The sequence below is a fragment of the Neolamprologus brichardi genome, chromosome 6, assembly GCF_056152115.1.
Source record: "Neolamprologus brichardi isolate AB-2024 chromosome 6, ASM5615211v1, whole genome shotgun sequence".
Taxonomy (NCBI): domain Eukaryota; kingdom Metazoa; phylum Chordata; class Actinopteri; order Cichliformes; family Cichlidae; genus Neolamprologus; species Neolamprologus brichardi.
The window spans coordinates 5,973,603-5,990,626 of NC_142109.1; the positions used below are offsets into that span (position 1 = coordinate 5,973,603).

The following is a 17,024-nucleotide window of genomic DNA, read 5'->3' on the forward strand; positions in this document are numbered from 1 at the left end:
CCAGTACAAACGCATTGGGACGTGGTTAGAGATCAGTTGTGCAGCCACGATTATGTAGACGTGTAACTGTGATCTTAATGTTTTCTGATTAGGCTGTCAACCTTGCGAGATTTTGGTGCGCATAAATGCAATAACGCGTGAAAGAATTTAGCTCCTGCGCCACTTTCCGAGTGACCAAGCCCAGAAAAACAAGTGGACGTGTTCACAGTCTAGACCCTACCGCAATGTGAAAACACACTAAGACTTTGATCTCCAGAATCTGAAGACACACACATGTACACAAAACGCAGTCTTCATTAACTGGCAGAAGGGACAAATCTTTAGATTTATGCTGGATATTTGGTGCCGCATTGAATCGGTTGCTCGGCAGAACAAGCTTTGATCTAAAGGTCTTTTAAGATGAAAATGCCAAACTGGAGTCGGCTGTTGCCTGTGCAGAGAGGGTTCATGAGATGCAGCAACAACAATGCAGTAACAATGCCGTGCTGGTCATGATTAAGGGATTTTCTGTGCCGCTCCTCTCGTCTCTGGCCATCAGTAACCCGAGTGCAGCAGGGACTTGAGGCTGTGGCTGGATGAGAGGAGAGGAGGAGGAGTAGAGTGGAATGTTAAACATGTCCTCTAGACCCCAGAGGAGGAGGAGGGAGGGCGGCCAACATGGCAGACTGCTCGCTCTGTGCCTCTATGGCTCAGTCTCTATCCCTCTGTATCACTTTCCCTCACTTTCTTCCTCCCACTCTTATCTCTTGTTTGGAGATTTTTTGTCTTTAATTGGGAAACCGTTCATACTTGCCACCCTGTGAGTTGCTCTGGATCGCTCAAATTTTGTTTGTCACTCTTATTGTAATTCAGTCAGTGTACCAGCTGTTATTAGGCATCAGGATTTGCGTCACCAAATGAGGTAATGCTCATTCTATTCTTTCAGAATGATTGAAAGTGCAATACCATAATACCTTGCTGTTCTTTCTGAATGGGTCAGGAAAGTTACATGCCTTAATTTAACAAATCACAATTTCTTTTGCACAGTATTATATTATTAACAGGCCTCCGAGGCAAACTTTAACCCAGTAGAGATTAGACTGCAGTGATTGTTGTAACATGATTTAAAGAATGGAGATAAACTAAATCGCAGTCACAACCTGATAGCACGTATGTTTGCTGTTACGTTGATGCTGAGCAATTTCAGTTCAATTCAGTTTTATTTCTATATCATCAAATCACAACAACAGTAGTTATATTGTAAGGTAAGGTAAAGACAGTGCAATAATACAGAGAAAAACCAATTATCAGATGACCCCCTGTGAGCAAGTACTTGGCAACAGTAAGAGAGAAAAACTCCCTTTAAACAGGAAGAAACCTCCAGCAGACCAGGATCAGGGAGGGGCAGCATGTCATGGCAAAAGATGCATTGTGGAAAAGAACAAGATATTAATAACCATATAACACTTATAGTCCTGCTATAAACTAAATGTTTACATTTAGTGGTAAAGGCATGGTTTTACATTTTGGGAACTAGTGCAAGAAAATATTTGCATATTAACAGGATTTCTGTAACTTTGTCACTCAAAGCAACCATGTCCCTAAATGTACACAGCTTTGTTCCTTAATACAATTTAAGAATGTTAGCTCTATCAAAACATGCATCAGAATTGCTGCAGTAATTGATCAAAGTGTGTGTTTTGTGACATAGTTGCAGATAAATGAGATTTGGCTTTAATACTTGCAGACAACTCACAGTGCAGGCTGAAAAAAAGTCAATTTTGCTAACAACTTTTTCAAAAGCCATTTTCAGTCAGTCATATTGGACGTGTGGAAAATTAGAAGTGCCCCTCGATATTGCTGCTACTATCCACACATTGAGAATCAAAGATCACAGCAGACTAGCGGCATAAGACCCTCGAAGAGGCAAAAAGAACCCGGTGGTAACAGAATTGCAAAAATCTAAAAATCTAGACCGAAAAAATCTAAAAACTGTGTTTAAAAATAGAAAAAAAAAATAACGATGATGTAACTTTAAAGACACCGTGAAGGAAACCACTTTGAAGCATGGAGCATTGTGGTTTGGTGCTGCTTCGTTACCTCAGGGCCTAGATTGTCATAGAAACGGTTAATTAAAGCTCGTATCCAGACATTTTACAGGTGAATGTCAGGGCAGCAGTCCATGACCTGAAGCTTAGGAGAATCTGGTTGATGCAAATATGCAGTGACACAAAGTACACAAGCAAATCAACAACACAACTTTTGGAAAAAGGAAAAACAGTTGTGTTTTGGAAATGTCAGAGTCCGTACCATAGACACATTTAGATGCACTGGTTTGGAGACAGCTGTTTCAAGACTACTGATGGGCAGCTGCAGCTCAGGAGGTAGAGCTGGTTATCTACTAATGCGAGGTTCTGTGGTTCGATCCATAACTACTCAAGGAAATGCCCTAATGGGGGTTGTCACTGTTGAAGCTGATCCTGTACAGTTATTATCCTGTGTGTTCAGTATTGATATGCAGATTACACCGATCAGTCATAACATTATGACCATCTGCTGAATATTGTGTTGGCCCCACTTGATGTCAAAACAGCCTTGACCTGTTGAGGTATGAATTCCATTAAATCCCTGAAGGTGTGCTGTGATACCTGGCACCAAAATGTTAGCAACAACTTTAAATATTGGAAGTTGCGAGGTAGGGCCATGGTCTGTCCAGCACTTCCTGCAGATGTTTGATTGGATTGAGATCTGGGGAAGTTGTAGGCCGAGTCAACACCTCAAACTCATTGTTCTGCTCCTCAAACCATTCCTGGACCACGTTTGCTTTTTGGCAGGGAGCATTATCCTACTGGAAGAGGCCACTGCCATCAGGGAATACTGTTTCCATTAAAGGGTGTACAACAATGCTGTAACAGTTTTTAAGTAGCTGGTGTCAAAGGAATGTCCCAATGGATGGACCCAAGATTTCCCATCAGAACATTGCCCGAAGCATCACACTGCCTCTGCTGGATTCCTTTCTTCCCATAGTGCATCCTGGTGCCACTTGTTCTCCAGATAAGCAATGCTCATTTAAAAGAAGATGTGATTCATCAGATCAGGCCCTCTTCTTCCATTGCTCTGTGATCCAGTTCTAATGCGTGTTAGCACTTTCAGGTGGTCAAGGGTCAGCATGGGCACCCTGACTGGTCCTAGCTATGCAGCCCCATAACAAACCGCGATACTTTGTGTGTTCTGGCACCGTTTTAGCAGAACCAGCATAATTTTTTTGGGCAGTTTGACATACAGAAGCTCGTCTGTTGGATTGGACCACACGGGCCAGCCTTCACTCCACACATCATCAGTGAGCCTTGGGCGCCCTCGACCATTACGCTGGTTATTTTCTTGGACCACTTTTGATAGATACTGACCACTGCAGAGCGGGAACAACCCGCAAGAACTGCAGTTTTGGACCCAGTCATCTAACAATTACAACCTGGCCAAGATCAAACTCGTGCATATCGTTATGTTTGATCATTTTTCCTGCTTCTAACTCATCAACTTTAAGGAGAAAATTATTTCTCGCTCCCTAATATATCCCACCCGCTAACAGGTGCCACGATGAAGAGATAATCAGTGTTATTCACGTCACCTGTCAGCCACATAATGTTATGCCTGGTTGGTGTATAACTATTTGTGTCACTTGTACCAACACATAGACAATCAGGTACATTATGTTTGTCTGTAACTCTAACTTGGATGAACATCAGACCAGATTATGTCAGTAATCGGTTCAGAAATCCTGGTAATACCAACAGTTCAGTCATTTGTTGTTTTTTTCTTCAAACTGTTCATATGTAGATTGTACAGATTATGAAGCTAAAACCAGCAGCTGTTTTGCTTTGGTGGAAGGCAAAGGTGAAAAAACAACCCAGACTCTCAAACAGCTATGTAGCGTGTTGTTTGTTTACTCCATAGTAAATCAGAGGTATAATAATGCAGTGGATTTCCGGAGTAGAACATAAGCTAACGTGGGGCGCCAGCACTGTTGCATGCATACTAAAGCTGTAGACTTTGACAGGAGCACATAATCTATGGACTGTCTGTGGAGAAAGACAAAAGAAGCATACTGTGCATGTCATCACCCACAAATGGTGCAGGCAGCTGCAGGGGGATCAGCAAGAAGGTAGAGCTTCCCTCATTACATCCAGATCTGACTAGTGCTGCAGTGTATGGCCTTTCAGCGTCTGAAGTTTTGACATTTAATTTGAGAATCCCCAACAGGCAGCTTATTATAATTTCAAAATACTGGAACCGTGTCAAAGACCATTGCTCCAAGTTTCTTCTGCAGTAGTGTGTCTCTGGCATCACCTGAAACATGCTGGATATATGTAGAAATGTATATATAGATGGAACCATTTGCTACACTGTATATACATTCACACTAATCTTTTAAATGCCTCTTTCAGGCTTTAAAACAGTTACAGCCCTTTTAGCTAACGCTGCAGCAAATAACTCTACATATAGAAGGGTCACTATAAAAAGTCTTAATGTACTTACAAATCATGAAATGTTTCCTATGGCACTCTGTGAGCTATCCTTTGCACCACATAGCTCAGCTGTATCCATCTGAAAGTTCAGAATTCATCTCACCTGAGAAAACTCTGGTTAGAAACCAGGATTCATTGACTGCATGGGTGTGTTGGACAGGCTTCTTGCATCAGTTTGTTCTATTTCTCCAATAAACCACATGGGAAGCCATATTATATGCAGTAAATCACTATGGTAACACTGGAGACGGTTGTGAGGTTCAGGGAAACATTACCTGAGGTCCAGATTAGCAGACAGGTAGAGGGCTAGTCAGGACCAACATGTCGCTCAGAGTAACTGTGCCCCTAATAATGTATATAATGTATATAGTTGTAAATTCTCATATATTTTAAACATGCTAGTTATATAAAAATATGCCTTGATGAACCTACAGTATGGTATAAAAATCTTTGGTGACTACCTACAGGAGTTATTGATTTTCAGAAAACTTGACCTCTGACCTTGACCTTGAGGTCGAGATCACTGAGATTGGAGCTCGTCCAAGAATTTAAGAAGATGCACCCGTTATATCAATTTGTTGTCAATCATGGCTGACGGGTAGAAACTCATACCCTGAAGATTCATGGTGGATTTGTGTGTCTGCGTGGATTCTCTCTGGGTACCCTGGTTTCCCCCCACAGGCCAAAGACATGCAGTTGGTATATGATATACTCGTTACATTACTCTCATGTTACCCGGTAAAATATCTGAAGCACACTGTCTTGTAATCACCAATTAACAACAGAAACCTGAGGCTACAACCCCACAGACCAACACAAATCCCTAATGAGGACACACATCTCTAAGATCTTTCTCTTAGTAGAATACAAAGCTGACCGCACAAAGCAAAGATGAAAACCAGCACAAAAGAGCGATCACCACAGTGATTCTGCTTTAGAGACATGAACAGGGAGAAAGGGGGGCTGCAGCCCGACTGTTCATCTGCTTGTTATCTGTCGAAGTTCGGGGTCTGGCTGCTGCACTCAGCTTTCTTGTTGGCTAGCTTAGCGTTAGCATGCTGTTTGTGCAATTGTATGCAAAGAACCAAAGTTGTGTTAGCAACATACTGCAGTTGTTTCCATCATGGATGCAGATTTCAACTTTACCATTTATCTTGTTCTTTTTTGCAATAAAAATAAATGTTCATATCCATGCTCTGGACTGTGTCATTATTTTCCTCTGACATGCGAACTGAAATCAGCTGATTGTAGGGCAAATGCAAGAACTGATAAGCGGGATCGATATGCAGGTAGACTAACAATTCCAAAGAACTGGACTACTGGGAACTGGTTTTCTGCAGGAAGCAGTTCTTGATTCTCATAGTGTCTGTGTGTTAGCCCTGGGACAGACTGCCAACCTATCGAGGGTGCACTCCTTTCACCCTACAGCAGCTATGATTGGCTCCAGCCACCCTGGTGACCCTGAATTAAATAAGCAACAGAAAATGAAAGGATGGATAGATGATGGTTGTTCTGCTGCAGATATAAACATTTTGAAATGGCCCAAATTAGACAATTAAAGAAGCATATTTACAGCCTTGTGCAAAAAACTAATTTGGCCTTTATTGATCGTTTTCCTCTTCATTGCAGTGCACAATGGGAGAGTTTTTATTTTTGTTTTTCTAACTCATCCATCTGGATAATAGCATTGATTGGCAGGTGTTCGACACTGGCAGCTTTTAGCTAATAGAAGTCTGCTGGGCTTCAACTCTGCTAAATTAGAGTCCATGAACCCCACCTCACTAATGTGTTTGTGCTCTCTGTGCTTTTTGGAGCATTTTATTTATTTTAACGATCTGATATTATGGGCTGCTGTGTGGTACAGCCTGTCCTAAACGTTGGTGTTTTCAGTTCTGGCAAGTGAGATTGTTTTGTTTTATTAGTTTCTTACATGGCAGTAATTAGCAGATGTGTGTGTCAGTGTATTGCACCCCTTAAGTTTACAAAATTTTCAAAATTAGAAAAAACACAGTACTGCTGATATCATCAGCTTCATCTTAGTGTGCGTCATGATGTTCTGTGTGATGCCTTTTCAATCTAGCATTGAGAAATAATGTCCAATCCAATGAAATCCAGGTGAATCCGAAGATACGGATTCTCTTCGCTTTAATCAGTTAATCAGTTTTGAGATTAAACATCGCCTTTTGAAGAAAATCCTGGCCAAGAAGAGAAGCAACCGTTCCTTCGCCTTCTCAGAGGAACAAAACTCCTGCTGCCTTCAGGCAACACTCAGTTTTTTTTCTTTCTACGTGTGTTTGTGTGTATATACACATGAATCTGTGTCTATTTACTGGCAGTACCCATGAAAATACCATGTGGATACAGTGCAGCCTATCACAAGAGGGAGACAGTTGCCGTGCTTGTGGAGTCACTGGAGGAGCTGTCCATTTCAGCACCACGATGAGGCAGCAGAAGCCACAGATGTTCCTATTGAAACGTTCCATATTTAGGTGGATAATATAAAACAAAACATTAGATATGTTTACTAAGATTCCACATATTGCACTGTATTTCCACTTGCTATATGTGGCCTTCAGCCACCTATTTGCAGGAATTCCTCAAAACTATTTGGCCTTTAAAGCTTTCATGACCTGTGTTGAAAAACTCCTTTCGTTGGGGTATTTTAAACGTGCAGCTACATATAGCATGATGTATATACGAGTGGCTCTGACAGCATTAGAATCACTGTAGTTTCTGCAAGGCGAGGGGATGTGAAACATATGACAGAGCCAGACATACTGACCACGGATCAGTGAGTTTTACAACCTAACCAATCTATTTCTGTAGAAACCATCCAAGCTCTTAACTGCTCGCTCAGGTGTTTTACACACTCTGCTCACCCTTTCATCATTTGTGTCTCGAATCTGCCTCTCCCCAGGAAATGAATGAGCACACCAGCCCCCTGGAAAATAATAATAATAACGCACTGATGATGATAATAATGTGACACTTTATTGATCCCTGTCAGATTTTTTTTCTTGCTTCCCCTGCTCATAGAAAAGGCTAGAAGGTGGAGGTCACATCACAGCAGCACTCCTGCAGTAACTAGAGGCTTTTGGGTCTGCAGGACATGAAATGGTTTAAAGAAAAAATAAAAACACACAAACATATGCTGCCTGATGAAATACAGCCACTGTGATGCGACTCAACCACGGGTGTCAAACATGAGGCCCGGGGACCAGAATCAGCCTGCCAAAGACTTCAATCCGGCCCACTGGATGGCTTTAGAAAATGTGAAGGAGAGCATACATTTTGTTAAATATATTTTAACATATTTTTTAAGTTTTTCTACTGACAAAGACCTCCCCTGTCACCATTCATAAGACACCACAGTAATGAAGTAATGGATAAAACTGAGGTGATGTGAGATGTCCTGTTTTTCCACCACTTACTATAGAAATATGCGTGTGTGTGTGTGTGTGTGTGTGTGTGTGTGTGTATGGGGGGGGGGGGGGGGGGGGGTGTTACAATATGGCAGAAAAAAACAATAATAACAATTTTTTTTAAATGGTATCTGACCTCGAGTGCTAAAAAAAAGCTACAGACTGCTTTTGTAACTCATTGTCATTTGTTACTTTAACAGTGTCCTTGCTATCATTGAAGTTAAAGACTTTACATATTTTACACACATAACTCACTTCAGTAATTAGTTATTTCAAACTGACATCACTGGGCCGGTGTGACATGAACATGCATGCAGAAGTTGCAGTAACGGCAGAGGGAGATATTTTATTTCAAACCAACATGAAAATAATCACAGGGAGACATTTAAACAGACATTATGAAAACGTAATTACATGTAAATACATATTAGCCACCTAGCTTAATCTTGTTTAGCGATTAAGGATCCTGGGATGTACTTTGTCTCTTTTTTGCTCACAACCGAACTCTTGGCTTTAATTATCTCCCCCTGCTGGTAACGTGGCTTCTGCATGCGTGTCTAGTTCACGCTATATTCTTTGGTATCTGGGAAGAAACTGTCTGCTTCTCCAGACTGCTCATTATTATTATTATTATTATTTTGTTGCTTCATAAAATTTAAAACTTACAACTCAAAAATGTTTCATTACATTACCACACGTGCCTATATCTACTTTTTATCGTTTTATCCTACACCAGCTAATTTTTCTGACCTTTGTTTTAAAGTCGCGCTCCTTGGTACACTTTCAGTGTCATGTCCATTTCATACCGTCAGTAAAGCGCTGGCCTGTCGCCGTTTTACAAATAAAGTTGCCCAACCTTAGAGGAGTGCAAAGAAAAGCTTTCTAGAAACGAGTTGATGGAACATGCACATGTTTTCACACTGCTTCAGACAAACAATAAAGTGATGGATGTACTGACGTGGGTAAAGGGCATGTTTTTTTTTCTTCCCTTTTTTTTTGCAGTGCGCTTGTTTTTGCGTAAAGTACTGCTGCTGCTGCGCACGGAACATCCCCCCTCGCTCTCTCGCTTTCTGGTTGTGTCGATTTTTTTTTCATCCTGTGCTCCTAACCATCATCCACCCCCTCCTCCTCCTCCTCCTCTTCTTTTTCTCCTCTCTCCACTTCTATCTCGGCGCTGCGAAGAAGGAAACCGAGGGAACCGAGGATTGATGTGTTGCTCGACTTGAAATTTGCCTCTTCCTTTTTTGCGCACACTGCCCACCCCCCACCACCTCCTCACGCCCGACAGCCTTGCCATAAAATAATTGCTGCTTTTTTCCCCCTTTTTTTTGATGATTTCCGATCTTTTTTCATGTGATGACAGTAAACGGCTGGGTGCGTGTGAGTGTGTCTGTGTGCCCTCGCTGTTCTCCGGCTGACCGTGATATAACCGTCTAAGGACCGTTTGGATGCGGGAGGCAGAGGCTCTGACGCTCCGGGAAGCTTCGTCCATGCCTCCTTGTCCTCCTCCTGCCTGCGACCGGCTGTGTGACCGGTGATGCTCGGCCTCTCCGCCTGGATGCGCCCCTCTCTCCGCGGTGTGCCGTCGGTACCGCTGCCCGTGTCCCCCTGTAGCAGAATTCCACTGTTGCCGGAGAAAGGTCTAGGGACCACATATGGAAACTGGGGACCAGAATTTTAGGAAAAAGGAAAACTAAGCAGGCTGTCGTTTGATTTGCACAACTTGATGTTGTTCCTCTTCTTCTTTGCTTGATTTTTATTCCTATTATTTGGAGAAAGAGGGGGGCAGGAGGAGGGGGGTTGATCGTCCCTGGTTGGTTTATTTGTTTATTTATTTTTTAATTCTCCATCCTGTCTTCTAAGGAATGGCTGGTTTTTATGGCAGTCATGGCACTGGCTGATATTTGGCAGTATTTATCATTCTGTCCTTGATTTGGAGGTGTGTGTGTGTGTGTGTCTGTGTGTGTGTGGTGGGGGTGGGTGGGTGAAGTGCTTGGTTCTGCTGGTTTGAGTCTGTCCTCTCATTCCTTTTGGTACATTTAGTCCTAATTTCCCTAACATATCCCGGGCCCTGCCTGCCTGTCTGTCTTGCCTGTCTCCCATCAGAATACATGTGCTCAGCCTGATTCGTCAGAAGTGCTTGACATGTACCTCCATGATTCACTGATCCACCTGGGTTCACGCCGAGCTAGCCATCACTGAATTGTGTCATCGTTAATTAGAGATCTGTGCTTTGCCTTCTTCGGGGAGTGTTTTAAAGAAATCAGGCCGCCAACTGTGTTAGTCTTAACAACACTCCACCCACCCCCCTATGTTTCTTCATTCCTCTTCAGTATGAATTAATTCACCCTGCGTGCATGCGGGTGCTCGTCCATGCACAGGTGCGTGAAAGTTTAAGTTTGCGAGCGAGTGTGTTGTGTGTGTGTGTGTGTGTGCGAGAGAGCAGGAGAATGACAGTGTAGGCTGTGTGTGACAGACTCTGTGAGTGGAAAATATATATATAAATATATATATTTTTCACAAAAAAATCAAGCGCTCCCATGCACATCACATCACCGTTGAAGCTGTGAGGATTGTAATACGTGTAACTGTTTGAGTCGGCTCAGAAAGCCTAAATCAGGTCTAAAAACAGCCCCGGAGAAGCTGAGCAGAATCCTCCATCTTCTCCTGATCTGGGCCTTTTTCAGAGTTTGACGTTTAGAGGCCTTCCAACTCAACAAAGTAGGCCTAGATCCCAGACCAGGTCTCTTGTGGGATCTGCTTGAAGCCTGTGTTTTTAGGTCGACTTTTTTTTTCTAGAGCAGGGCAACTTACTGCCGTTTGAGGACTCGAGCAGCTTCAGAGCTGAGGGTTCTGCTGTCATTGCCAAAGTCTGTTTGACCCCCCCCCTCACCCCCCTCGCTCTGTTGGGTCAAACAGCGACAAATCCACCTCAGAGCTTCACCCTTCCCTTCATTTTTTTACCCTTTTGAAGAACCCCCCCCAAAAACCAACCATACGATTTCCCCCGAGCTCCCCGAACTCCCCCGCCCCCCCGGCCGCCCCCCGCCACCGTCGCCCGCCCGACGCCGCCCACCCCCCGTTTTCCGAGCTGGCGTGGCGACGCAAACTCACAAATATTTACTTCCTGTACATCAAGAGGAAAGGGGGCCCCCCTTTCGTGGAATGCGGCAACATGGGCGTGTTTGACCGCGGGGTTCAGATGCTGCTGACCACGGTGGGGGCCTTCGCTGCCTTCAGCCTCATGACCATCGCCGTGGGGACAGACTACTGGCTGTACTCGCGCGGCGTCTGCAAGATCAAGAGCAACAACGAAAACGAGACCAGCAAGAAAAACGAGGAGGTGATGACGCACTCGGGCCTCTGGAGGACCTGCTGCTTGGAAGGTGAGCTGGAGCTGTGCTGTAGAAGTCACACATATGCGTATATATATACATATATACATATATACATACATATATATATATATATATATATATATATATATATGTATTTAATATATATATACACCAACAACACCACACTCAGGCACACAAGCAGATCAATCCCTACATGCCCACACACACATTCACACAGTCCTGCAGTTGCACTCACATGCCTACACATAGGCTCACATGCCCACACTATTCTGTATGTACTCTGCATCCATTCCCACACTATCTGTCTATCTATCTGTGTGACATCATTCCTTCTTTGTGTGTTGAAATGAATGCAGCTTCTTCCTGAGCAGTGATTTGGATGGCTTGTCTACCAAACGGCCACATCCTCGTCCACGGTTTTGGGGCTGCCCTCATGGTCCGTCATGGCCAGTGTGGCCAGAATGTCTTTTTAATTGTCCCAGCAGAGAGCAGCCTGGCCCACTTAGCAAACTGCCACAGCGGGCTCCACATGGCACACACGGTCCAGCCAGGTGTACAGCTAAGTTTATCTCCGCGGCAGGCTGATGAACCCATATTTCTTACCTACGTCTATGCGGGGGGAGCAATTCAGCGATCACAGCAATCACAGTAATCTCTCCTGCTCTCCATACTAGTCTTGTAGATGTAGATGGGGAGCGAAATCCAAAATCCTTGCATCACAGAGGGGAAACCAATGTGATGCATCAGCAGGGCTTATTTTAGAGCCGGGGTTATTGGGATTCTACTAAAAAAAAAAAAAGAACGAGGAAAAAAAAGTCAGTTTTAACTTTTTTGATTGTAAATCTATGGAGGTGCACTGCTGTGTTCAAAATACTGGCTGCAAAGGGATAATAAAAAAAACCCTGCTATACAGCCGTGTTTGGGAGCAGAGATGGATAGAAAACTGGCATGAATGTGTCTTTGATGTGTGCAGGAAGAGCGGTTTTTGGTGGAGGGAGAGAGAGAGGAAAGCATATGCGAGTTTGCAGTGTGAGTTTGTGATCATACAAAAGGAAAAGCTGTGAAGTGTCTCTGCGTGCGAAAGCGTCTTTGACACATGCACACAAACGCTCGCGCTGCAGAGGGTCACGCACACACGCGCGCGCACTTTACATACGGCATTCACGTTCAATCGGTCGTGATCATAAATCGCGCAATATCAAGCCCACAGATTCGAGTGACGGAGATTCGCTGCATTTGTGGGATTTCTCCCACGATTCAGCGAGGCTGCACGACTGCTCCGTTCAACGTTAGCCCGGACGGGCGTTTGGGAGAAGGAGGGATAGAAAGCAAGAAGCTCTGTGTGCAACACGGTGTTCGCACGTTGACTCGGGCCTTGAAATCAGCACCTTCGTGATAAATCTGACAGAAAACGACATGTTGCTGAGTCTGGTTTGATGTCATAATCAGCACCTACCTATTACTCATGTATATGTATGTGTGTAAGACTGTGTGTGTGTGCGACAGCGAGGATGCTGTGACGCGCCGCTCCCTGATTGTGACCTCACGTTGTCACGCCGGTCGAGCCATGAAGCCTGATCCTGTCGCACACCTTTGTTATTCATGCTCACAGAAATGATTAGAGGACGAGCTTGTAGATTCTGTTCTCATATTTATTTCTTTTCAGTTTCATGGCAAAGATAGAAAAGACGTGTAGTGAAACTAAAAATGACAACTCCAGCTGCTTCTTTCACTTGATGATCAAATTTTAAATGTTTTTTTTCCATGACACAACATCATGTTGTATTCTCTTCTTTCTCAGCTCTGCTGCTGTTTGACTTCATGGCATTAAACTCTGATCTCATACAATAATCTCACCTTATTTTTCCAGAACATCTTAAATTATCCTTTAAGTTCATAGAGGTGATCAGGTGGCAGATGAAGCTGCAACATCACACACTAATTTTCAAAACTTAATTACATCAGAATGTCACTGACATCACTTTTTTTGCTCAATATTGTTGTATTTCTTAAAAAAAAATGTATTCTTTAACCAGGTTTTTATATCCTGGACTAACAGCACTACCATCATTGTTCCTATCTAACAGAAGCTGATGGCACATCTCTCACAAAATTGTCCAGTTCTGGTCAAATCTTAGCGTAGAACTAATCAAAGGAAATACATCATATCTATAGTTTTGTCGAAAATATCAGTTTCAAATATGATTTAATATTTCCTATGTCTCTGAAACTTTGTAGGACTCCTGGTTGTACACGTATTGACACTGTATGTAGGTGATGAGGTCATGTCTGGCCTGACACCATCATGTCTTGGTCGATCCTTTGACCACAAGGTAAACAAAACAAAAAAAACCCATCTTTCCTTTTTCTCTTTATAAATGAGCTCATCTAGTGTGGACAAAAACATGAAGGGCCGTGTTCATGATTAATCAGAGATTCAAATCAAAAGAAGTTTTGCACAGATATTTTTTTAACTTGGGAAAGCACAGGTGGTTTAGTTCCACCACATGTCCCATTAAGCCATGGTAGCAAACCAGCATGCATCATTAATACACCTGCGCATCCCTTGCTGGGAGGACTCCAAATGTCTGCCATGAGAAAGATTACAGATAACAGCGTAACCTGTGCCCAAGACCTGGAAGATGTAGCACTTTTTTTTTCGTCTGTCTGTTTTACACGAGTTAAACTACAGTAATAAATGTAACTGTGGTTTTTAATTCGACTTGATCTCAACAGAACAGTAGCCCAGGAATAGCACAGTGCTCCCAATAACTGAAACAAACAGTTGCTAATGCTTGCTCATTCAGCGAAACACCAGCCAGGTTATGAAAAGCGCTTAAAGGTCCTAAACCACATTCAGAGAATCGGGTCTAGGCTCTTTTTTTAATATTGCAATTTTGCTAGAAACACAATTCAAACGGCTGCAGATAGAAGAGAAGATTTGGGATCATGGTAGCACAAAGCATTCACAGGTCCACAGATGGAAAAATCAGCTTTGAGATTACAAAATGACCGAAATAAGTCCTGGTGTCCTGTGTGAGTCTTGGGTGATAAAGGTTTAGAGCGCAACAGTGAACCAAACTGAAACCTAACCCTCAGTCACCTCAGTCGCTATATTAAGGTAACAAACTTTCTATAAGCTGTCTATGTAAAAGAAATACACTTATCAGTGGCAACACAGCCTCAGTTAACCCAAACTGAATTTCCCACTGATGGCTACCTCCATCAGCGCTCAGGTGCTAACACATCTGTTGCAAAAAGAAATACACTGGACAACAAGGATCTTTGGTTTCCCATGAAAAGTGAAACGTAGTTTCCTTCCAGCATTTATATTTTCACCCTGCAGCCTGAGCACTGTTTGAAATTTTAGCCCAGAAACAAAAGGCAGCGTATTTCACACAACTCTTCGTGCTAGCTTCTCTATTTTAAACAAAGGGCTCATTTTGTGCAGGTGTGATAACAGCTACGAGTGATCGGCCATGTGTCCACGTTACGCAATCATTTTCGAGCGCGGGTCACGGATAACAAATGTTGCACGTAACGCCGGTTGGTTCATGAACGTAGGTACAAAAAAACGGCCAAAAACCGAAGAACTTGGCACCGAATTTTTAAAGATTGTGTCAAATCGACGACACGTTCGCGGATGTGAACGCGGCCACGCCAACTCGCTCCATGTGATATGCTTATTTTCCTCGCTAAGTGGCTTTACTTTTCACACTCTAGGCTCGCTCTGTGTCCTTGGCACCAGAGATTTGAAATGGTTAAGAGCAGAGAGGAATCTGAGAGAGATCCAGCTTGCTCTGTTGTGCTTCGCCTTCAGAGCTACAGTTGCTTTATGGCTGTGTGGTGCAGAGAAGAGAATGAGAGGGAGGAGAGGAAGAATTGGGAGGTGTTGAGAAAGAGAAAAACGGAGGTGGTGGTGGTGGAGGGGGGCAAGAGATAGAAAGAGCAGGCAGCCCTGGTTTGCTGTCACACCCCCTCAGGCATCCTGTGCTATCTTTAACACACAGGCCCACGTTCTATCTAACCTATCTTGCCCGCCTTTTAACATAAAACGTCACAGCGTGACAGTGATTTTACATTAATGCTCCAGACGTGATGTAAGTGATTTGTAGAAACTACTGAGTGAATGTTAAAGGTTTTGTCATCACGGTGAAAGGCTGGCGTCACAACAACACCAAAGATCGCACGCAGCACTGTCACGTCGAGCTTGTGTTCGTTATTGCAGTTGTGAATATGTTTCTGCTTTAAAGCTCTGCTCTGTATACATATGGGAAAGTGCCTGTGTCTTTCTGCGTGAGGCAGGGCTCTGTCTCCATATTGGAGTGCATTACAGCGATGACATTAATTATGCTAATAGCCAACAGCTCCGGTAGCGTTGCCGTGCTTGATCGTCAACAGAGCCTCTCCACGCTGCCTCTTTATCTAAAGCCCCAGATAGTGATATGCCAGGATAGGGGAGTAACTAATTACATGGGATCCAGAATACAAAAATCCAGCTACTGACACGGGAAAAATATGCAGACCAACTCTTTATCTAAAGCCCCAGTAAGTGCATCAGTGGATGGAGAGCACAAATGGCTTGTAATCAGATTACAGTAGTAATCTGATTGGACAAAAACAGTCATGTATCTTTCATATCAAGCACTAGTCAGAGAGACAGTGCAGGGAGGGACGGCCGACTGCAAAAGAACACCCACTGCTTTATCGGATGCTTCATTACTTGATATGGGGAGCGGGAAATGATGATTACAAACAGATTTACTCCAAAGTCACCTGATAATGTGCGATCTGGGATCTGTAGGCTCCGAGTTCCAACCAGAAATAAATGAAATGATGCAAACTGTTAGACTGACAGGCTGAACTTCCACTGTGGTTACCTCAGTGTTTTCTGTACAGTTATTTATGAGTCTGTGTTGTCAATTCAGCTTTGTTTATACGGCACCAAATCACCACAACACTCACCTCAAGTTATGGGTGTTCGATTTTTTTCAGGCATTATTGTAGATTAGAGCTTTCTGCATATTTTATGATGATATTTAGGGTTATGTTTTCAGGTGATGCTAAAATATGAGCTCATAGTATTTGTTTGTGTTGTGGAATGTATATCATAAACTCAGTATATGTACATGGATTCATCCAAATATTGACGGTACCGATATCAATGCTGATTTTGTTATCCAATCACTGCTAGAACAATAGAATTGATACTTTGTTTCTATCCTCTATGTTAAATATGTAGCTCACTGAATCTTTTTGTTGTTGTTTTTTTCAAACATGCACTATGAAACACAGATGTTAACCCAAAGTTTTAAGTCACAATTAATTATTGTGGAAAATTTTAAAAAACAGTGATTTAGTGATCGATAAAATGTGTTAAGACTGCTGATGATTCATCCCATAAATCATGACACACTGCTTTCCTGCATGTAAGCTGTCTTTACAGGTACTCTACTGTACTGACTTGCAGTATTGCACAGAACGAGTTCTAAAAAATACCTTTGTGTTGAGGCTACATTCAAATATTAAGTCACTTACTGAGAATTATGCCCTATTGTTGTCATCTCCTTAGCTTAAAATGAACCGAATTATAATACGTCCTTACCCAGAGGTCAGTACATCCAATGTAGTTCACAAGAAATTAATAATCAGGATCCATAAAATGTTGCAAATGTGTAAACCTGTCCCCTCCTACAATAACACAAACTCATGCTTAGGAGAGGAAAGGTTGAAGACGT

The 17,024-nt window shown here is 42.9% G+C and overlaps 1 protein-coding gene across 1 annotated transcript in view; it reads left to right on the forward strand.

Annotated features, from left to right (window-relative positions):
• The first annotated feature begins 10,784 nt into the window (after positions 1–10,784).
• cacng2b (calcium voltage-gated channel auxiliary subunit gamma 2b) overlaps positions 10,785–17,024 on the forward strand; it is a 62,231-nt gene continuing 55,991 nt past the window's right edge. The window contains exon 1 of the mRNA XM_087841540.1: positions 10,785–11,313. Coding sequence (XP_087697666.1) covers positions 11,103–11,313 — 211 coding nt within the window. The 5' untranslated portion in view covers positions 10,785–11,102. The remainder of the gene's footprint in view (positions 11,314–17,024) is intronic.